General features: G+C 36.6%; 5 protein-coding genes across 6 annotated transcripts; 1 reads left to right on the forward strand and 4 right to left on the reverse strand.

Moving 5' to 3' along the window:
* Positions 1 to 5,619: 5,619 nt before the first annotated feature.
* LOC140872841 (protein ENHANCED DISEASE RESISTANCE 2-like) lies at positions 5,620 to 6,756 on the forward strand. The gene has a single exon (XM_073275744.1). It carries the CDS (start codon positions 5,712 to 5,714, stop codon positions 6,612 to 6,614), a length of 903 nt encoding a protein of 300 aa, XP_073131845.1. The 5' UTR covers positions 5,620 to 5,711; the 3' UTR covers positions 6,615 to 6,756.
* Positions 6,757 to 6,899: 143 nt separating this feature from the next.
* On the reverse strand, positions 6,900 to 10,270 carry LOC140872840 (aspartyl protease family protein At5g10770-like). Its single transcript, XM_073275743.1, has 2 exons — positions 10,073 to 10,270; positions 6,900 to 9,225 (listed from the first exon to the last, which is right to left on the reverse strand). Exons 1-2 carry the CDS (start codon positions 10,227 to 10,229, stop codon positions 7,952 to 7,954), a joined length of 1,431 nt encoding a protein of 476 aa, XP_073131844.1. The 5' UTR covers positions 10,230 to 10,270; the 3' UTR covers positions 6,900 to 7,951.
* Positions 10,271 to 11,141: 871 nt separating this feature from the next.
* LOC140872849 (peroxidase 18) lies at positions 11,142 to 12,809 on the reverse strand. The gene is made up of 4 exons (XM_073275758.1): positions 12,541 to 12,809; positions 12,195 to 12,374; positions 11,932 to 12,097; positions 11,142 to 11,626 (listed from the first exon to the last, which is right to left on the reverse strand). Exons 1-4 carry the CDS (start codon positions 12,769 to 12,771, stop codon positions 11,208 to 11,210), a joined length of 996 nt encoding a protein of 331 aa, XP_073131859.1. The 5' UTR covers positions 12,772 to 12,809; the 3' UTR covers positions 11,142 to 11,207.
* Positions 12,245 to 16,142, reverse strand: LOC140872848 (protein TIC 55, chloroplastic). Of its 2 annotated transcripts, XR_012147926.1 has the most exons (4): positions 15,426 to 16,142; positions 14,874 to 14,976; positions 13,567 to 14,784; positions 12,245 to 12,374 (listed from the first exon to the last, which is right to left on the reverse strand). XR_012147926.1 is itself a non-coding variant. In XM_073275757.1 (3 exons), exons 1-3 carry the CDS (start codon positions 15,854 to 15,856, stop codon positions 13,651 to 13,653), a joined length of 1,668 nt encoding a protein of 555 aa, XP_073131858.1. In that variant the 5' UTR covers positions 15,857 to 16,142; the 3' UTR covers positions 13,527 to 13,650. The 2 variants fall into 2 exon arrangements, 1 of the variants encoding a protein (XP_073131858.1); XM_073275757.1 differs by lacking the exon at positions 12,245 to 12,374 and having other exon boundaries at positions 13,527 to 14,784.
* A 1,754-nt stretch (positions 16,143 to 17,896) lies between these two features.
* On the reverse strand, positions 17,897 to 19,855 carry LOC140872900 (uncharacterized). Its single transcript, XM_073275820.1, has 3 exons — positions 19,497 to 19,855; positions 18,617 to 18,766; positions 17,897 to 18,277 (listed from the first exon to the last, which is right to left on the reverse strand). Exons 1-3 carry the CDS (start codon positions 19,686 to 19,688, stop codon positions 18,200 to 18,202), a joined length of 420 nt encoding a protein of 139 aa, XP_073131921.1. The 5' UTR covers positions 19,689 to 19,855; the 3' UTR covers positions 17,897 to 18,199.
* Positions 19,856 to 21,917: the final 2,062 nt, after the last annotated feature.

Below are 21,917 nucleotides of genomic sequence, written 5' to 3' on the forward strand. Positions count from 1 at the left end.
TCACCAAAATTTCAACATACTTGCTTTGGGACAGAAAAATACCATCATGCATTTTCTTAACATCAAAACCAAGAGAATAACTCAACTCAACTACCATGCTCAATTCAAAGATGGAAGACATGTATTCAACAAAATCATCAACATGTTTTTGATCAGAAGAAGCACAAAAAATGATGTCATCCACAAAAACTTGGCAAACAGGTATTTCACCTTTGTACTTATGAATAAAAAAGGTTTTATCAACCTTACCTCGTTTGAAGCCAATTTCAAGATGATATTCAATCAACCTTACCTCATTTGTGGACATGAAACTCGAGCATACTAACCCAATCACCTTGAGGTAGTCCACTTGTCCTTCATTCGAGTTTGCATTGTTCCAGAAGCATCTTCAATAATCTGTGATGATGGATGGTTCTTTTGTATTTTGCTTGAAATGTCCTTACCATCATTTATCAAAACAACAACATCATCGCTTGGTTGATTATTCTCAGGTTCAGTCACTGTTGAACCCAGTGTTGTGCTTGATGTTGCAACATCAAAGGCAACACCTGAATCTTTCAATGGACTGAAAATTTCCAGCAGATCATCCTTAGTAGTTTTTCCTTTGATATCCGCAAAATCATCAAAATCTACATTAATAGATTTCATAACTGCTCCAGTTCTCATATTAAACATTCTACATACATGATTATTCAAAGCATATCCAAGAAACAAGCATTTTTCACTTTTGGAATCAAATTTGGCTAGGTGATCTCTTTCATTCAAAATAAAATAAATACAGCCAAAAACATGAAAGAATTTAAGGTTTGGCCTCTTTCCCATGAGAATCTCATAGGAAGTCATAGTAGAACCACTCCTTAAGTATACTCGATTCAATGCACGACAAGCTGTATCCACGACTTCTGCCCAAAATCTTTTTGAGATATTCTTTGAGCTCAGCATCACCCTAGCCATCTCCTGCAACGTTCTATTCTTTCTTTTGACCATGCCATTGTGTTGAGGAGTTTTTGGGGCAAAAAACTCATGTGATATGCCATTCTTATCACAAAAATATAAAGATTTTTCAAAAATCTTACCATGATCGGTCCTGATCCTTCCAACCTTCAAGTTATGTAAGTTAGTAATCTTTGTGAGTAAATTATTAAAAATATCAAACATATCCAACTTCTCTTTGAAGAATCTTACTCGTGTAAAACGTGAGAAGTCATCAACACAAAAAAAAAAAAAAAACTTCTTACCTCCATAGCTTTCCAGTTCCATAGGATCCATTGACTCCAAATGCAAAAGTTCAATGCACCGTGTTGTCCCAAAGTGTTGTAACACGGGGTGCAACACGAGAGTTTTCTTACCTATTTGGCATGCACCACAAACATATGGAACTCCAGAATTCAAAATAAACATACCTTGGACAGCTTCATACTTACACATATTTTTCAATGCCTCCAAATTTACATGACACAACTTTTGGTGCCATAAATCAAGATCATTCACTTTCATGTAGTTGCAGACACGTTCCTCTCCAAATTGGTAGTAATCTACTGATCTTGTACCTATCAAAACACATATGTTAGTATAATCAAAAACTTCACAAGTATTTTTATCAAATTTGACATGAAAATCATCATCACACAATTTACTAAAAGATATCAAATTTGAGTTTAGTCCCTTGACATGTAGCACATTGTGAAACTTTGAAAATCCTTCCACGTTCGGTGTTCCTTTGCCACCAATCCTTCCTTTTGCACCACCTCCGTAAGTCACTTTACCACATCCTTGTTCAATATGATCCATGAGATGTTCTTTCAAACCTGTAATGTGGCGTGAGCTTCCACTATGAAAGTACCAGTGACCTAGAATCACTTCAAGCTTGGCCATGGCAGACTTCAAATCAGAATTTTCTTTAGAGAGAGTTGTGTTCAAATTGTTCTGTTTGATCCGATCAGCATACAACTCCTCATAAAGTTTCTGTACACACTCTAGAGTTATATCATCATTGACAACTTCCTGATCACCAAAATTACCAAGAGTAGATGTATTCAAGCAAACTGATTTTTCACTGGTGTTGCGACTTGGTGTTGCAACACCGGAGGCAACACCCAGTGGGTTGACTTGAAAACACCTCTTTTCTTTCAACAATGCAGCCAGAGAGGTATGACCTTCTTCATCATTCTGTTCTTGATCTCTGTCAGAGTCATCATCACTCAAGAACATAGTCATACCTTTGTGGAATCGATTTGCATATTCAATTGCATAGTGTCCATATCCATTGCATTTCCTGCATTGCACATAATCAAAATTCTTGGTATTAGATTCATAATTAACAACATACCTTGGTCGAGATGGTTCTCGAGTAGGTGACACCCTCAACAGATTCTCAGGAGCAGGAAAACTAGGGTGCTTAAATTGTTGTCCAATTTTTTGTTTGTCTTTTCTCTTCAAATAATCTTCAAACTTCTGTGAGATCAAGGAAATTGAATCATCACATAAATCTGACTTATTGACTTTCGGTGGTCGGAATCTGACGTCAACAACCGACACGTCCATGATAAACCTACAAAACAAAAATAACCAGAATCTCTCTTAGTAAGGTCAAGAGTTGGCTTTGATACCACTTGACAGAAATCGTATTGTAATTGTAGGTTAAAATAAAGAGTCAGTGTTGTCCGCGGTGTCACAATATCAACGACAACACAGTGCAGCGGTAAATAAATAAAAATAAATAACACAAAAAATTAATTTTGCACGAGTATAAAAACTCGTGCGGGTGCCTTAGGGCTAAATATCACTAGTAAACGTAAGAATAGTCTTACAAAGTAATCCTAGTGATTTTACGAAAAGTCATTAAATCCTAAATTTCTCAACAAGTTGAGAAATCAAACTTGCATCATAAATAAATAAGAGTAAAAACAATAGATGCAACTCCCGTAGCCTAAATTTGAAGAGACAGTAAAGATCTTCAACAACACAGTTCCCACAGTGTTGTCTCTGATGTCTTCAACACGAACGGCAGCACGGGGACAAGCAACAACGATGGTTGCAAAACTTCTTCAGAATCTTCGAATTCTTCTATGTGATTTTCTTTGAAAGCTCTTTTGAATTCTCCTCTGAAGTGTGTTCTTGTTTGTGCGCAGAATCCCCTCTTTATAGATTAGCTTTCACGTATAAAAGGGATTTCCTTGTAGAGTCCTACACAATAAGGAAATAAATCTTTGTTAGGAATAAGACTCTTTTAAATATAATTGATAATATCTTGATAATATATGATAATCAATAATACACAATATTTCCTTATCAAGATAATACTCAATCTAGGTAAATATTTTATCTCAATATTTTTGATAATAGCACATAAATATTTACCCTATCATATCAATTCATATCTTGATAATATTTCATAAATCCTTTCAATTCGATATCAAGATATAATTAAGTTAAATATCTATCCTAAATATATTATCGAGATCATAGAATATTTAATCATATCATATCAAATCTTTTGTCTAGAAGGCAAAATTCAATATTTTAATTAGCACGCTTAAGGAAAAAATTTTCAAAAAATTAATATTCCTTTCAAACATTAAGACATGGCACAAGTCGACTTTGTTAAATAAATTGGTTGCATATAACAAAATCCTTCCACCCAAAAATAAAGGTGACATTACATTTACAAACTTAAAATTGAATGAGTTTAAAATTTGTCTTTGAACATGAAGCATCATGTAGCTAGTTAACTTGTAAGGTAAAATAAATACATTGCTTGTTGCGAGGGGGGAGTGGGCTTCAATATTGGTGAAAAATGGAGGCTTGTAAATAACGTTGCATTTTTAAATAAATCATACTTCCAAGTTTGAAGAGTTCTGAAACGATGATCAAGTGAACAACGTATATAACTGTATCGGATTCTTAAAGTTAAATTAAAAACTGGATTGCTTTGGTTCATAATAATTGAAATAAACATGCATGCTTACATTGAATGCATATTTGAATGTTAATCATAACATAGATAATTGGAGTGCTTTTCATCCAAAATAAATTAAAAATATATAGCGAAAAAAATGTTTCGGATAAATTTTAGAAACACATGAAATCTATTATGATTCAAAACAATACCTATAAGTTTATGCTGAAAATTTTTTCGTGCATATTTTTTAGTGATATCGGAATTCACGTCCGCTATCATTTGATGTGTAATAGAAAAATTTATAAACTAATACAATAACTTACAAAATACGTTAATCATATAACTATGTGCGATGATCTCGTCCGAAAATTTATTGTGAGGGAATCAATTTTCATTCTCATTGCTTGTTAATTATTTTTAAATAAGGACTTTAAAATATATTTCCTAATTTCCCTTGAGGAGAAAAGCGAATTAATTAAATGCGATTAATTTCAATGAACTCAAGTCTCTTGATCACGTGTCACATGTGACATATATTCGATTAGTGAAGCAAAACAAAATATATCGAGCATGGAAATCATGGTGGCGTGTTCATAATCACTATTCCCTAAAACAAGATAAACATTAATGAAAAATATAATTATAGTAAAAAATAAAAAATTGGTGGAGAAAAATTAAATCATTGTAATACATATCATCCGTGGAATTATCAATAAGTGAATCATAGATTAACCAACAAAATAATGTTTCTAATAAATTTAATGCCCTCTCTATAATTTCACGCGAATCTTTATTAATAATGGATTCATTTGTACGATAGATTATAACTCCAAATCTAAACAGATTAAGAAATAAAATTTCTTATAGCTAATAATTATGGGTATATTGACTCACTACTTGGTATAACAAAAAATGCTGGCAATGCTGGTCTTGTTTCTCATCTTATGGGGGAAAAAAAAAAGAGAGATAGTTTAAATTTTAAAAAAATTAAATGATAATAGTTAAGGAAGATCTTTTAAATTTTAAAAATTAAATGATAATACAGTTTTTCAAAAACTGAATTAAATATCGGAATGTATTAAAATTAATTATTAAGAATAAATATATCAAAACATTATCTGCGCTTACTATGATATGATATTATAGAATACAACTAAGAACACAACTACAAAATTTTAAAAATTACTTTATTTCCATTTATCAAAAAAATCATAGAAAATTAATTTAATAAATAATATTATCTATAACTATCACATCTCAATAATTTTTTTGAATCTTTATCTAGACTTTAAAAAATAATTTAGTAAGATCAATATATTTAGTTAATTTCTCATTAAAAAATAATTTATGCAAAAATACAATGTTTTTGGCTTTTTATTTATTAAAAATAAACATTATTTATATTGAATTTTTTTTTGAATCCATATTGAAAAAACTTTTAAAATATAATATAATAATACTGTATTAAGTACAGATCATATATAATATTTGTATATTATATTACATAACTATTTAATAAATTTGGGACTAGTAAAAAACAAGTTTTAATAACATATGAAAAACAAGCTTCAGAAATAAAAAAAAAAAGTGTAGATATTTCCAAATCCTACACCGCATCAATTAGTTGTCGAGAATCTAAAAGGATGGCAATTTCGTAATTTCGGAGAAGTGGAGTATATATATACATATGTATTTCTTCTTTCCCATTGTTTCCCCAACCCAGATAATCCAATCCCCCCCGCCTATTCTACATTTATAGCGGCGGAGCTTTCGACGGCGTTGCAGTGAGATTTATTCCGCCGCCCTGATTATGTGCCCTGTAAAGCTGAAGCATAAACACCACCACCAACACCACCGCTCTTCCACGTCTTCCGCTGCTTCCACTATTAGTAACCTAGATGATTGGAGGGAAGAAGCTATCAACGGCGGATCTTTGAAGCACGTGGACCTCCATACTGGGTCCAACGGCTGGGCATCACCGCCGGGGGATGGATTTTCCGTCCGCGGGCCTAATTATTTCATCAAGAAAGCGAAAGTCCCTGCCGGAGAGTGGCTATTGAATCCAGCTGGGGTTGACTGGCTCCGATCCAACTCGAAGCTCGATCATGTCCTGGCCCGGCCCGACAACCGCGTAATGAACGCATTGCGCAGCTCAGAGAATTATGAAAAATCGAAAACATTCGTTGTCGCGATAAATCTTCAAGTGCCCGGCCGCGACCATTACTCCGCCGTTTTTTACTTTGCGACGAAATTGGATGAGTCGATTAATTCGAATCCGCTGCTCTATCAGTTCATCAATGGAACAGACGCGTTTCGTAGCAGCCGGTTCAAGATCGTGAATAAAATCGTCAAAGGTCCGTGGATTGTGAAAACCGCCGTGGGAAATCACTCGGCTTGTTTATTAGGCAAGGCGCTGAATTGTAGCTATCATAGAGGACCAAATTACCTGGAGATTGGAGTGGATATCGGTAGTTCAGCTATTGCTACGGCCATTTTACGGCTTGCCCTGGGATGTGTTACGGCGGTGACAATAGATATGGGCTTCTTGGTGGAGGCACAAACGGATCCGGAGTTGCCGGAGAGGTTGTTTGGTGCGGTGAGGATATGCCAAATGGAGATGGGTTCCGCGACTTTTGTTGATGTTGCCACTCCGACGAGTAAGGTTTTGCCCATGAGCAGCGGCGGTGAAAGCGAAATTGACGACGATGAGTAGGAAGATTGGATTTTTCCATATTTAATCAAGGTAAAGTACTGGAATCTTATGTTGACTATTGTGAAAAATGGAATCCCTTTGAAATGGATTCTTGTAGATGATATTAAACAGCTGGGCTGATAATATTAACTTGCATTCGTTACAGTATTTCTTACTTTGGTATGCTGCATCAACTATAGTTTATGGCTGAACGATATATCTTTGCCACTGTTTTCTTGATTTTGTTTGTAAAAAGCCCAGGAGTATTCTTAGGCATTCTGCGACCCTTTGCACCCACGGTAAGACAACCATAGTAGTTCAGCAGAATGACCGGTTTTATTTGTAGATTCCCGACATTGTGTTAGATACAAAATGGGGAATTTGGGTGCATGTTGGCAAGTTTGGTAGTATTTGTTCTCCTACAAGAGTTGATGATAGAGTCGGTGATAGGGATTAGGGGGGTCAACTATGTATTGCTTTTATGTTTATGCAGCACTTGTAAAGTGGTAACTCTAACTTTAGATCGTTATGTATAATTAAAGTGGTTTGTTTCTTGATCTTACGAGATACATGTATACGAATTCCCATTCGAGCCTCTGAATACTCATCAATCATTAAAATCTTTACAATGATTAGGAAACTGAGTTCCTATGCATATGTTTTTACTTTTTATCATAGTAAATTAGAGTGTGTTAAAGGATAAATCTTGGTATGCATACTGTGATGAATCGAGGAAGAAAAGGGTCGTGTCTCCTTCCTGCTCTTGTGATGTGAAACCAAATCTCACCTTGTTTTTTCTTGTGATTGTTTGGTCGTAAGTGGGGATAGAGGAAAAAAGAGTTTCGAACTATTTCTCTGTGTTCTACGTTCTTGTGTGGAAATATAAGTGGTGGGGGTTATTACAGAATTGTTTGTAAATGGTTTGGATTTAAATTGTGGGGTGATTCCGTATTTGGATTGCTCTTTTCGACATGATGATAGAAAAGTGGTGGCTCCGATAATATCTCATAAAGCTGTTGACTGTTCAAAGATGTACTTTTTAATGTCTTGTTTTTGAGGTCCATGTCAATTTGTTGTGGTGCAAGGTGCGATTTTGGCCAAGGTACGGTACGAACAAGAGTATTTCCATATCAAATTAAAATCAAATGTTTTAGATTCAGAAGCTTATGGTTTTCAAGCCTATAACTGCAACATCACCTGCAAACTTCTTGATAAACGGTTCTACATTTCTTGAAACCTTTTTTACGTGACCACTCTAATTTTATTGTCACATACCATAATCTTTTTCTCTGTAAAAGTAAAGTAAACATATGCGTCAATGATAGATTGCTTAAAACCTCAGAGTTGAAATTTGCAACTTAGCTGCATCCGTTGGGGCTGAATCCTAGCTTGCCTCCAGCAACATCATACACCACCTCCATTGTCTTTTGCTGAGTGTTCCCGAATATTGCAACATCCTCAGCAGCTTTATTTCCGGCAAAAGCAAGACATGCGCTTGAAGAACTAACGGCTATCAGTATCCCTGAGGGTGCGAGGTCGACTCTCACATTGCCACCGAAGGTAAAAGCTATGGTAGGAATAGTCACAGTCGTCAAGTTCCCAAATTCATAGCAAGTGTCCAGTAACGAAACAGCTGGTGCTCTCTGGTACTTTGTCATTCCCTGCCGGAAAGCAGAACTCATAACGCTGTAGGCCCCCGGTGGTAGACGAGTTATAACCGTGCCCGAGTCGATGACGCTTCCTCCAGCCTTAAAAACCGAGCCGTTTATTGGCAGCTGATGACCCCCTATACTTATAGCGATTATGTTGACATAGTAGAATGATGCTATCCTAGAGCTAGCGAAAGGCGTGAATTTAGCACTGTTTGCGGCTCCACTTTTGCCAAATGTTAAGTGCCCTACTGAACTTGAAGTAGATGGAAGGCAGTAGGAGAAGAGTTTGCCATATTTACTTGAAGTTTGGGATACGAGTGATAATGGATCCCTTCCTAATCCTATTATTCCAGCAGTATTGCCAAACAGCCCCTGGTTGTTTTGGCCACAGCCGAATAAAAAACTCGGGAACACGTCAGTTGGGGATATGGTTAGCTTGTCTTTGCTCAAGATTCCCACGGTGAAGGATTGGTCACCGTATATGAGTGAATAGATACATGTTGTGCCAGAGACGCATCCGGGGCTGTTCCCCGTGGCGGAGAAGAGCTGAGAGCATTGAGCTGAATTGCAAGATACATTGGAGTATGAGCTTGAGGATGATGGGTTGAAAATGGGATCTTCTTGTTGATGGCATGATCTCGCACACGGTTGGCATTGAGTCCACGTTAGGTCGCTAGCAGTGTCGAATACGAGGGAGAGGGTTTTCGCTGGCGTCCCTAGGCCCACCGTGGCTATGTAGTTCCCGGATCCAAGTGACCGGCCAGATTTAGCCGGGAGGCTCACTTGTTTCTCAGTAATTTGATGTTTGTTTGGATTGGAATTGAGTCGAGCTTGGATCGAGTCGACCCTCGATTGGTCCAGGTCAAGGACTTGGTTTAAAGACGGTGTCGTGGTGGAGGCCGCATTCTTGTCCTGACCTAGACGAGAACATGGTCCATGCCGGTGAAATACTCTCATCCTTGATCGTGACTTGTCGGAGTCTAATCATAGAGTTCGATAAAGTCGTTAATACATCATAAAAAATATATTGGAGAGGACAATTTTTTTTAAAAAAATAAAAATATACATGATTTGGTTAATTTTTAAGTTAAATTTATTACTTGTGTTAAATGTAAACATTTAATAGCCGTTAAAAAAATAAAAATATACATTTAATACATGAGCCTAAAAATTATTGAAATCCTTCATGATTTAATAATGGACATTCCTATTTGAAAAACGAAGCACGGAGAGTGGGAGACAAAACGCTAGCGTAGCAATCCACTTGTTTTATGTTGGTGATTGCAATGAAACACGAGTTATTGTCGTGAAACTATAAGTCCAAATTCGTAACAGCTGTGATCCATCCAATACATATAAAATCCAATCCAACCAATTAAAAACATTAAATTAGCAATATGTTTCTTCGTGGGATAACTGTTACATATATTAAACAAAAATTAAGTATTTTCTAAAATTTGATAAGAGTATTTTTGCTACTTAAAAAACGTGATACCAACATATCAAAAATAGTTTACATAAAGTTCTCGTACTTTATAGTATACCATATTATAGTATAGATATATATGTATTCGATATGTTAAACATAAATCACCCTCACACGATTAATTCAATCAGATTTTGCCATAACTGCACATCAATGATCGGATATATTATTTTATTTAATGTTTTTTATGCTATGATGATGGAATTTTCTTTTAACAGACGTACCTAACTATAAAAACAAATCCAAGAAACACATGCATCTAATTGAATTAATTAATTAACACAAATATTATATGCAATTACAAGAAATTACAATATATATAAAGAAAATAGAAAGATAACCTTTGGTGATGGATGGAGGAGTGGTGGTGGTGCAGGTGGAAGCTGGCAAAAGAGAGGCTAATTGAAAGGCGGCGTAACGACTGTGGCCGTGAATAATGGAAGCTTTTGCGATGAGAATGAACAAAAGAGAGACCAATAATTTCATGAGAGTGGCCATCTTATATTTGTTACTCACCACTACTCTGAATTATTGTTGCTGTTTTATCTTCATATTCATATATAAGCTCAATTTCAAGAATCCTAGCTACCTTGTCACCCACTATCGTAGGTTTACTTGTCCTTTTCCACTTTTTTTTTTTTTATATATATAAAATATAAAAATATGTAAAAATGTATTACTAATATCAATGTTGATCTATTACTAAACATTATTAATTATTAGGCTCATAACTTTTCAGCCCATTAAAAATTAAAGGTTCTTTGTTAAATTTATACAACTAATACAGATTAGTAAAAAATATATATTTGGTATGTTTTTTTTTATCCCTCACAGATGCTAGTTGATTAAGGATAAAGAAAATTTCACCACGTGTGAGATTTGGTAAGAGTTACGTTGATGGAATATATGTGTAATGGTGAGAGATAAATAAATTCTCACCACGTGGTAATCGAGCTTTGAATAATAGGCTCTTTAAATTGTAATTAATGGCCTCGATTCTTTTGCTAATTTGTGGGGAGGTTGGATTGCCATTTGACTCGGAAGTACCAAGCTAAATGATACTCCCTCCGTCTCATATATATTGTTCTTTTTGGATTATTAAGAAAAATGTATTGGAAAAACAAATTTTATATAAACTTTCTATTTTATTTTTATTAAATTTTTTAAAATGATTGCACAATTTTTAAGGTGTAGTTAATTGAGGTATATTAGTAAAGAAGTATAAAAAAATATTACTAAATATGGTATATGACTATATATTTTGGACAAACAAAAAAGAAAACTTGAACAATATAATTGAAACGAAGAGAATATTATTTAGGCCAGTGGTTTTTGAAAAGACACACTGCATATCATTGTTTAATTGCAAATCCCTTGCAAATTAATTAATGTACAAATGAGCAAAGCGTTATGCATCAAACAATATCATAAAAACCATTTAAGCAAATCTTTGTGATTCAAAATAACTTGAGCACTTCATCCATTAACCATTGAACAAGTTTGTCTGATCTCTCCTTCATTATCTGTCTTAACTCCAATTGTAGTAAGTTTAGAAAAAGATGCGCCCCAGCTCTCAAAAAAACTATCTTGATTGTTGGCAAATTCCGCTACTTTACTCCTCGTTCTCTCATCATTTAGCAGAGCTGAATCAGATGAAAACAACCCTTTTTGCTCTAGCAAATTCTTGTAATACTGATTATCGAACTGCAGAGGCGTTCCGGGATCATTGTTGACTTTGATCGAATCGTCTCTGGTACCAGCAGGGCACATTTTGTTGAGCTCAGCCGCATATGGTCCATTCAATGATTTGTCTATTAGCGTAAGGTTTCCGTTGGAGTCGAGTTTGAACCGCTCACTGAATGAGCTGCAATGTGCCGATCCGATCGTGTGAGCGCCTGCAAAACCAGAAACTTATGTGAATATTTATGTGGTTAAACTTATAAAACTATTATTGAAAACACCTCATATGATCTCAAACTTTATGGGACAAAATGGTGTCATGCTATGTGCACAAGTATGTTTCGAGTATTTGTGTCCGAGCATATGTTTCCTGATGATCTACAACTTACATGCGACGGGGTGTTTCAAAGTAAAAGCTATGATTATGATATCTTCTATCAGCTATAGCTTCATTCCCCAAACTGAAAATAACAACTTTCATGTATCATGTGCGTAATGATCGAGCCGTAAACGTACGTACCCGAGAGGGCAACAAGGTCATCTAAGGATAAGCCTTTGGAAGAAAAGACCTTAGCCATCTCATTCAATGTGAAGCTCGTGTCTATGATGTTTGGCCTCACATTAGCAGCCAAAGAACTCCTGCCGTCTCTCCTCCCGGTTGGAATTTGAATGCTTGGCCCTCCACTCTGTTAGAATAAAAATAATAACATTTGCAGTTTCTTTTGCAATATATAATCAACATTGGAACAATAAGGTGAAAATGCGTAAAGATTCGAGTTTTACAAATTCTACGGCGTCTCTAGCTGCCAAGGCAAGAATATCAGCACAAGAAACTATTCCAGGGCAAAAGATTTCAAGCACTCTTTTTGCTGAATCTATTACCGAAAACCCGTCAAGGGATTTGTTTGCCGGATCGGTTTTCTCAGTTCCATTTCCTTGTAATAACACAGAAGCATCGCATCCCTATCAAATGAAGTCATGCAGTATTAATATCAACTCAACGCTGTTTATTAACCAAGTACTAATAACTAGCAACATTTAGTCGCCGTCTTGGGGATTTGACAGCTTGAATATTTACAAATAATAATAATCTACTTAATCATCGTTAAAAAAATCAAGAATGTGCGACCTCAACAAAACAATCGTGGAAAAGCAAGCGAATGAGCTTTCCGGGGACAGTCCGATCCTGAGAAGAAGCGGCTCTCACTGTATTTTTCACCATTATTTCAGCAGACGGGCAAGAAAATGTGTAGAACCCAAAAGAGAGACTAGTGGAGGAAGAAACTGATTGACAGAGTATGAAAACAAACAGCAGCAGCAGCAGCTTGTAACGAGGAAACCAAACTCTTGGCCTCACCATAATACGCGAATTTGGAAACACAAGTTTTCCGCAACGTTCTTGACTCATGTTTCTTAATTCGAAAGTACGAATGCACAGATGTTTCTATTTATTCGTATGAGCATTTATTTCACATGTGGCCGTGGTAGGCTGGCAATGTCTCTGTTATAGATAGTAATCACTCCCCCTATTCGTTGAGAATATGCACATAGCGATCAAGTTATTATAGTACGATTTAAGATATTATCGCCATATGATATCGTCTAATACATATTCATATGCAAATTTGCAAACATAATTGAAAGATATTGTGGTAGTAATGCTGAGTGAGAAACAGTCACAGAGAGGGGAATCCTTTGTTTTAATACTTTCTTGACCAATGCATTAATATCGATCGCTTCCTAGACAGGAGTAAACAGAGTTTGAATTATTAAAGGTTGGTGGGAGTTGGGTAGATTAGCCTAAACATAGTTAATACACTGTCAGAATCTCAGAATCCTACGGTAATTCATCAGGTCCATAATAAGAGAGGTTGGCGGTTGATTATTTCTCTGGTGAACCTCTCATATGATATGGGGTTTGTCCACCACGGTTTACCATACTAACGTGATTTGCAGGTTACGGTGTTAGTTCGGATTTACCCATCGAAAGGTAGCATGCAGGTAGTCGTGTTAAAAGAAAATTTTCAAATATCAACACCTACTACATTCAGAGCAGAGTTGTATATTCTCAGGTATCAATCAAGATATAGCACATATATTATGGCAATTGGAAGCTTATATCTTTCAACCTTATTACACAGAGTAAAGAACTTACAAATTCAATACGTTCAACCGAGATATGAGATCATTTACTAACTAGCTCTCCAAGAACTTGTTATTTACAACTTGCCATGCAGGATTATAACCTTCTGTGCGTCCTTATGAAGTTTGTCGTGTTAATCGTGATTCCAGTCGAACAAAGATGAATCCCGACCAAGCACAAAGAAGTAGAAAACAATAGTGCGGCCTTCCATTGCCTTCCAGATATAAGAATCGCTAATGCAGTTGATATAAGAGCAGCTATAGAGAATATGTTTTTCCATGTTCGAAATCCTTTGACAGTAGCCATGCAATCTTTGCAATGAATAACATGCCGGAAATATCTGTTGGCAGGATTTGGTGCATGCATAGTTCCGATCCCTCCTTTTGCCGGTTGAGATGCCGAGAGATTTGCGACCAAGCCAGCAGGTGCATGCTCAATTACAGCAGGGTATTCAGGTAGAGATATTGTGCTGTGTCCAAAATAATAAGGCATTCCATGCCCGACTTTGTCCATCCATTTTCGATATTCGGCCACCCATGTGTCCGATGATCTCAAGTTTATATACAGTTCTTTAGTGGGAACCTTTTCTTTCATAAGAATCTCATTCTGGGACGAAAGGAATCCCATATCTTGCTCGAAAACTTTACCGGCATTCTGATGGATATACCACTGTGGGAATAGTCTCAAGAGCATTGGTGGTTTTCTCGTGTTCCCGAATCTAACTATGAGCATTGATTTTCCCTGTCCAGAGGGACGACAAAGGAACAGTCCTGAAAAGTAGTGTTTCTCACCATTCTTGTCGACGATTTCCCGGTTGTTCTGTAGAACGCAAGGGGCCTCAAAACGTAAGAAGTTTGGTATGTAATCTGGTGTTGACCGGTCTTTTTCTCTGCTCCACCAGCCCGCAAAGCCTCGGTCTGTCCTCTCGGTGACCTCAAAAAACAACGAGGTTGCATCTTCCCTTTTTGCCGTAAAATCTGTTCTATCATGTGAAATAGGCACGTGGGCAGGATCCATGAGGTTTTCCAAGAGGATGGAATGATCATATGGAAGCTCGTGGATTGTTGAAATGTCTCGAAATCCAGGCCTATCAAAGTTCTCAAACCAGGGTATTTTCTTGAAATTTGGCGGTGTTTTGTGAGACATCCAAATCCATACAACACCTTGGGACTCCTTAATTTCGTATGGTTTCAAACAAGCAGATTGTGGAATTTTTGCACCTGAGGATAGCTGTGAAACAAATTAGAAAGGACAAACCCATTAAAGATGGACTATGCAAACATATATGTTGACTAAAAAAACTCGTATGGAATCCCAACCTGTGGTATTTTCACACATTTGCCATTCCCATCAAATTGCCAGCCATGGTATAAACATTCCAGTCGACCATCAAACAACTGACCTTCCGAGAGTTTTGCTAGCCTAAACGAAAATAAAAATTTCAAGGATATGAAAGTTCATTCAGCTAAAAATCACCCACACCCACACGAGACTAAAATTTTCTAATATTTTAATGCTCGATTGATGCGAAGTACAAATTATTTCTTTCATGCTAAATCATCAGCTATGTGAAACAAAACAAGTCAAGCTTGGAATATAATTTCACAAAAAGGCAACCACAATTTCTGATAAAGCATAGAGAATAACTCATAGATTTCTATCAATTTCAAGATTCAACTACGACCCACGTATTCTTGGATCCAATCATCCAATTTTGATTTACTCAAGAAAGAAACCGTGATCCCCACACACCAAACTCCAAAACCTTTTCTTAACTTACACAAAAATATGAATTCAGAACACACATTTACTGAAGAATCAAGAAAGTACTAAACTTCACCAAAAAAAGAAAAAAAAGTCTGAAAAAATACCTGTGTGGGCATCGATCTTCATAACACCTAAGCTCTCCAGTACCGTCTCTGTACAACACAACCTGCTTGTCATATACAGTTAGGCCTAAAGGAGCATCATCTGGCACATTCTTGGATAGATAAAGCGGGTACCATTCTTCAGTCCAATCATAGCTAACCACATCTCTCTGTTCAATCACTTCTTCTTGATTCGATGCTCCGGAGATGACACTTCGGTCACCACCATCCTGCAAATCGACACCAACTTCCTTTGCAACCGCGTTCAACTTCTGCCCACTTCTCTTGATTTTTTCATGTTGATAGGAAGGGTGGTTTTGGGATGGATGGGCAAATAGAATGGCTTTGCGTTTGGTGAGTTTGTTGTGAACTGGGCGAAGATGTGAGAAAGTTGTGATCTTGGGGAACAAGGGTTGCAGCTGTAACACCGCCATGCTTCTTTCTTGGAATCAGTGATCGGGGAAGAACAAATTTGCCTTGGATGGGAAGAGAAATAAGAGTAAATTTGCGGAATTCGAACTGGGTAATTACTTGTGGAACTGGTGCATTAATTCCAGCCACACAATCAATTAAGTGATGCATCAAAGATTGGACTAGTAAACGTCTAGGGACATCCTTTGCCAAAAATGAGCAGCAAAAGTCAGGAACTTGGGCAATGGAATCTTTAGCATCTGTATTTGTTTTCAGATTTGCACACCGTCGTTTAATCAAGATCCAAGATTAAAGATAATCGAATCAAGGTTTCTCTTTAGATTAATTATTAATCATTTATTGGATTACTTATTAATTCATGAGGGACAAATAACGGTTTCGGTGGGAAACGGGCCAAACTGGACCAGACGGATAGAAAATATGTTATACGATATGTTGATCATAAGAAATTTCGAATTTGGGAATTCGATTTTATTTTGTTAATTTCATTTCTTTCGTTCCTTTTGTATTCAAATTGTAGGTTTTTATTTCAGATTAGAAGTGGATTAGTTTGATTTTGTAATTTGTTCCTGTTCACTTGAATGCGTAGTAATTTAATGTGTTTTGTGTTTTCTTGAAAGTTTTCATGAATTTGAATGATTTTGATTTTGCGTACTAATTTGATAAATGTTCATTTGAATGCGTAGTAATTTAATGTGTTCTGTGTTTTCTTGAAAGTTTTCATGAATCTGAATGATTTTGATTTTGCCCAGTAATTTGATAAATGTTCACTTGAATGCGTAGTAATTTAATGTGTTCTGTGTTTTCTTGAAAGTTTTCATGAATCTGAATGATTTTGATTTTGCCTAGTAATTTGATAAATCTGTTGCAGATTTGAAGTAGACAAATATGATTTTGTAATGTGTTCCTGCGTAGTAATTTAGTGTGTTCGAGTTTTCTTGAATGGGTATGATTTTGTAAATTAATTGTGTTAATGTTTCTTGAATCTGTTGGATTTTGATTGTTTAGTTCATTCAAATTTTCGTGTTCTGTTTTTTCAAGTTGGAAATGTTATACGACGGTGGCCGTGAATAATGGAAGCTTTTGCGATGAGAATGAACAAAAGAGAGACCAATAATTTCATGAGAGTGGCCATCTTATATTTGTTACTCACCACTACTCTGAATTATTGTTGCTGTTTTATCTTCATATTCATATATAAGCTCAATTTCAAGAATCCTAGCTACCTTGTCACCCACTATCGTAGGTTTACTTGTCCTTTTCCACTTTTTTTTTTTATATATATATAAAATATAAAAATATGTAAAATGTATTACTAATATCAATGTTGATCTATTACTAAACATTATTAATTATTAGGCTCATAACTTTTCAGCCCATTAAAAATTAAAGGTTCTTTGTTAAATTTATATAACTAATACAGATTAGTAAAAAATATATATTTGATATGTTTTTTTTTATCCCTCACAGATGCTAGTTGATTAAGGATAAAAAGCTATTAAAGATAATCGAATCAAGGTTTCACTTTAGATTAATTATTAATCATTTATTGGATTACTTATTAATTCATGAGGGACAAATAACGGTTTCGGTGGGAAACGGGCCAAACTGGACCAGACGGATAGAAAATATGTTGTATGAGGCCGGCCCACCTATTCATATGGGCCTTAGTGGGCTAAGAATAGGGACCACGACAGTTACAGGAGAAGTTAAGATTTCAAGTAGCAGGAAAAAAAATATATATCAAGGATTTAAAATGAGTTTACAATGGATTATAATGAATTTATACGACAAATTTGTTCGTAAAACAAAGACGGAGATGAAATAGTTGTTATCGAGACCCATTGTATACACTCGCGCTTGTCTGGACCTGGGCCCCGAGCATTAGAACTTTTCCATGAAGTTCTGACCGATTGTTCAAGTTCATATGTACAATTGGGCTTTACCTAAAAATGAGACTCCACTCACTTCAATTCGACTAAAAAATAAAAACAAAAATCAATGTACACACTCTGTCGGAACTCGGAAGCCCAAACAATACTGGAGTTGAAAATATATTTCTCACATCTCATTGCTCCTACTATGGTCCAAAAATGTAAAATACACTTTAAATGGAAAAAAACCTAGGAAGAACAGCACTTGCATAGGCCGTGGTAACTCAGTGCACAAGGCCAAGACAATAATTGTTTTGCTCAAATCAAAGAATTTATCAAACCATATGATTTACAATTTCCAACGTATAATAATAAAAGGCAGATTATGGTTGTTTGGAGACTGCCAAATTAATCATCCACCGGAGAAACTCAATAGTTCTGTTAGGTGCAACGACCAGAAATGGGATGCTCCTACTTTGAAACAGGAGGTTCTCCTAGCCATTTAGCACGGTAACCAGTTCCTTTACAATCAGAACAGCATGCAGAACCCTTCAAACACAGCAGTATATTTATGTCAGGCGTCACCGATCAAGTCACCACAAGAAATTAGATATTTGGTTCACTATAACGATGTATGACGAGCAACAATTCACCCCTCTAGTCTTACATAGTTGCTTATGCAGCACAACAATCCAAAAAAAATCGAAACACGATACTAGTGTCCAATTTAAAGTATTTGAGTTGAACTACCAATGGCATCAAAAGTACTGCCTGCTATACAGATTCAAATATTTGAACGGCGACATCACTCTCTTGCTTAAGATTTTCGATCCAACATAATGGTTACATGCAGAATGAAGGGTAATGTCTACTTCGATCACCATTTACCTTTCCGGAGCATATAACACATGTCGTATTTCTGGAAGGGACTTGACACAACATGTTATCACCTATAATGAAGAAACCAGTCCCACTGCACCATTTGCATTCAACATGTCCTTTAGAGTCGCATGATGAACACACAACTGGCCTTGGTTGCTGCATTCACAATAGAGGTTGATCAAACAAAGAAAAGTAGCCCTCTATGCGGTTGTCTAAAAAAGCAGCAAATAATTGAGGCAAACAAACTGAAATGGAATCAAGCTCGTAGGAAGATTTAAGATATCGCAATCAAAGCACCAAACAAGCAACAATCAACTAACGATACCGTTTGGAAAGAGGCGTTCAAACATCTAACGTAGGTTGCCCAACACATATGTCGAAAATAAGGATACCATAAAATATCAAAGAGCAAACAGTCTAAAACAAAATCCTTAGAGATAATCAATCCTATCAGAAATATTTAAACCATGCCCCAAGAAGCTACAGTTGGGGAAACTCCACGCCTAATCGAAGGATGAATAGCCTCAGCTCATTTAACATCATATGCCCAAATTTTCTTATTTTTCTTTCATACATCGCTTCCTTCAGATTCTACCAAAATCTTTTTTTTCCCCTTCACTAATCACTTGAGGAACACCATGTTAAACATTCCAGGTGTGGCTCATCGAAATCTCACATAATAAGTTTTAAAAAAAAACAACTAATTTCGTTTTGCCAATCATTTCCTAAGATGGAAATTGAGGAACCCTGCAATTTCTTTTTTCAAGAATTCAAGCCGGTATACAGAAAAATCACACAACATATATTTATCTTCCAAAAATTCACCAAAAACCCAGCAAGATAATCGAATTAAACGTAAATTCGACAGCAGAAAAACAACAAAAACCTGAGAAATCAACCAAGCACGCTCCATACGTTCAGCAAAATTAGGACTCCCGAAAGATTCTAACTTTGAAGCTCTTACTCGCCCCGCTCCAACGCCGACCTTCCTTGTTGCCATCAATTCAACTTTCCCCCGTGATATGCCAAAATTTACTGGGCTCAAATTAACGGGTTCGCAGCCAAAACAACACGGCATATTTGGCAAGATTTTCAGTTTCCCAACAACCTGAATTATGATTTTTTACAGTTCCACGAGAGAGATCGAGATCACCAGTAGGCTTGATATGAAAATTTTTCCAGGAAAATTCGCTCTACAAAATGCAATAATCAATATTTTATTTTGGCGCATAGTGTTGGACGAAGTATTCCATCGGTTCAGCTCCGAACCGGACCCACTTGGTATTGTATCTCTACGCTTTTGTCAATTTTGAGCCATTTGGTGTTCAAATATCTGTCATCCGATATTTTCCATTTCCTTCCACGAGTGCACACTTGATTTGTTTTTTTGTTTTTTTTTTTTAGCCAAGCCAAACTAGGATATTGTTAAAATTATAAAGAATATGAGGTTGATATAATGAATAGGAATACTTTATTCATTATTGAAGGCCTTTATTTATAGTGTGTATTTACAGATTTGAATAGTAGATAACATGATAAACCTAATCTCAATTATCATCTACAACAAATTATCTATAACACTTCCCCTTAGATGATTATTGAATTAACAAATCGCTACAAAGAAATATGGGGTCTTGAGTGTTGCCTCATTAAAACCTTGTCAGAAAAACCCAATGGAAAAAACCTGAACGAAGGAAAAAGAGTACAACATTAGATGCCCCCCCTGATCTCAATCATCTAAGATCCTTTAACTGATGCATCCTTATTTTGTGCATCAATTTTTCGAAAGTTGATGTCGGCAGTGCCTTTGTAAATAGGTCAGCTACATTATCACATGAACAAATCTGATGGACATCAATATCACCTTTTTCTTGAAGCTCGTGTGTAGTAGCCCGTGTCCTAATTGAGTAATTAAAGGATTAATGCTAATTAATTGAATTAGGTATCGGACGGATCGGAAGCTCCGAAGGCACGATCGGAAGCTCCGAACAGGATCGGAAGCTCCGATGAGCGATCGGAGGCACCGATGTTATTACGTCAGGCATGACGTGTGGTTGGATCGGAAGCTCCGATCAGGACCGGAAGCTCCGATCACCCCTATCCGGAGTCAACTAGTGATATTCTGACACGTGGCAGATCAGGATCTTCGGAAGCTCCGATGACAGGATCGGACGTTCCGATCGAGGTTCGGACGTTCCGATCAAGGATCGGAAGTTCCGATCGTTGTCTATAAATAGAAGGCCGAGACTTCACTTTCGTTTGCCAATTCCGAGTTCTCCTTTCCTTTCTAGTCCTTTTGGAGCTGTTCTAGTCTTCTTAGGCTTGGTCCGGAGGTCGGAGAGGCGTTCGGTAGTCGTAGCGGAGTCGTGCCCAAGTTCTGGAGGCATCGACATCAAAGGGCTAACGACGGACGAAGGTATAGCTTTGCTCCCTATAAATATTTAGGAGTATGCAATAGCTTAGTTAAGGCTTTTAGAACACTTTAATGATAGTAGTATCATTTGGCAGTGTAGAGCAGACTATAGGCGTGGACCTAGAGTTGGTAGAGCTTTCACTGTTTTGAGGTACGAAAGTACTGTTCGAGATATTCTGACTGAGTATGCATGTATTATATGACTGCATGATTTATATGTCATGATATTATGCTGCATTCATTTGCATCTTGCTGTATCTCCTTCGAGATGTCTGTAGTAGGGTTGTACCCTATCCTGTTAGTGGATGGACTTCCATCGATTTGGGTCCGGCGTATCCACGGTTATCTCGGTATGGGAGCCACCTCCTGAAGCGACGGCACAGCGTGCTACATACCAGGGCCCGGTCTGTCTCTGTTATCTGATCCTTGACCTCGAGTCTATAGGGAGTTCACTTTGCATGCATGTATACTCATACTCTCGCACTGAGCGTTTTATGCTCACGTATCGTACTCTGTATTTTCTGGACACCCCATTCCATGGGGCAGGTTTGCGATTGGACGAGGAGGGTGGATCCAGGAGGGACTAGTCAGTGGTTGGCCAGCTGGAGCTTCGTCTAGGTTTTATTACCGTTGTTTGGGTTTATACAGCTATTCGATTTGGTTGTATATTATTGGATAATTACAGATTTCTTTACTTGGAATTGTATAATGTTATTGGATTCCGCAATTTTATTCTGATATCTGTTTAATTAAGTTAATTGCATGCCTAAGTTCTGTTTAGTAGGTGATCCGGGTAAGGGTCACTACATTTATGGTATCAGAGCATGCAAAAGAATTCTTGGGATTTAGTCTCATCTTGAGGTATTTTTTGTAGATGTCAAATCGTGACGACCG

This window comes from Henckelia pumila, unplaced genomic scaffold, assembly GCF_033568475.1.
Source record: "Henckelia pumila isolate YLH828 unplaced genomic scaffold, ASM3356847v2 CTG_477:::fragment_3, whole genome shotgun sequence".
Classification (NCBI taxonomy): Eukaryota; Viridiplantae; Streptophyta; class Magnoliopsida; order Lamiales; family Gesneriaceae; genus Henckelia; species Henckelia pumila.

Bases quoted from the DNA above. Each gene is read 5' to 3' on its own strand.
- LOC140872900 (XM_073275820.1), bottom strand. From the start codon at position 19,688: ATGCCGTGTTGTTTTGGCTGCGAACCCGTTAATTTGAGCCCAGTAAAT. The intron at 18,767-19,496 runs GTTTTTGTTGTT...TTGTGAATGCAG, and splicing joins GTGCTTGGTTGATTTCTCAG to CAACCAAGGCCAGTTGTGTG. The intron at 18,278-18,616 runs GTAAATGGTGAT...CTGTGTTTGAAG, and splicing joins GTGTTATATGCTCCGGAAAG to GGTTCTGCATGCTGTTCTGA.
- LOC140872849 (XM_073275758.1), bottom strand. From the start codon at position 12,771: ATGGTGAGGCCAAGAGTTTGGTTTCCTCGTTACAAGCTGCTGCTGCTG. The intron at 12,375-12,540 runs GTCGCACATTCT...TTCATTTGATAG, and splicing joins TCCACGATTGTTTTGTTGAG to GGATGCGATGCTTCTGTGTT. The intron at 11,627-11,931 runs GTACGTACGTTT...CTGGTTTTGCAG, and splicing joins TGACCTTGTTGCCCTCTCGG to GCGCTCACACGATCGGATCG.
- LOC140872848 (XM_073275757.1), bottom strand. From the start codon at position 15,856: ATGGCGGTGTTACAGCTGCAACCCTTGTTCCCCAAGATCACAACTTTC. The intron at 14,977-15,425 runs GTATTTTTTCAG...ATTTTCGTTTAG, and splicing joins GAAGATCGATGCCCACACAG to GCTAGCAAAACTCTCGGAAG. The intron at 14,785-14,873 runs GTTGGGATTCCA...TTTGTTTCACAG, and splicing joins AATGTGTGAAAATACCACAG to CTATCCTCAGGTGCAAAAAT.
- LOC140872841 (XM_073275744.1), top strand. From the start codon at position 5,712: ATGTGCCCTGTAAAGCTGAAGCATAAACACCACCACCAACACCACCGC.
- LOC140872840 (XM_073275743.1), bottom strand. From the start codon at position 10,229: ATGGCCACTCTCATGAAATTATTGGTCTCTCTTTTGTTCATTCTCATC. The intron at 9,226-10,072 runs GTTATCTTTCTA...CTCTATGATTAG, and splicing joins TCCTCCATCCATCACCAAAG to ACTCCGACAAGTCACGATCA.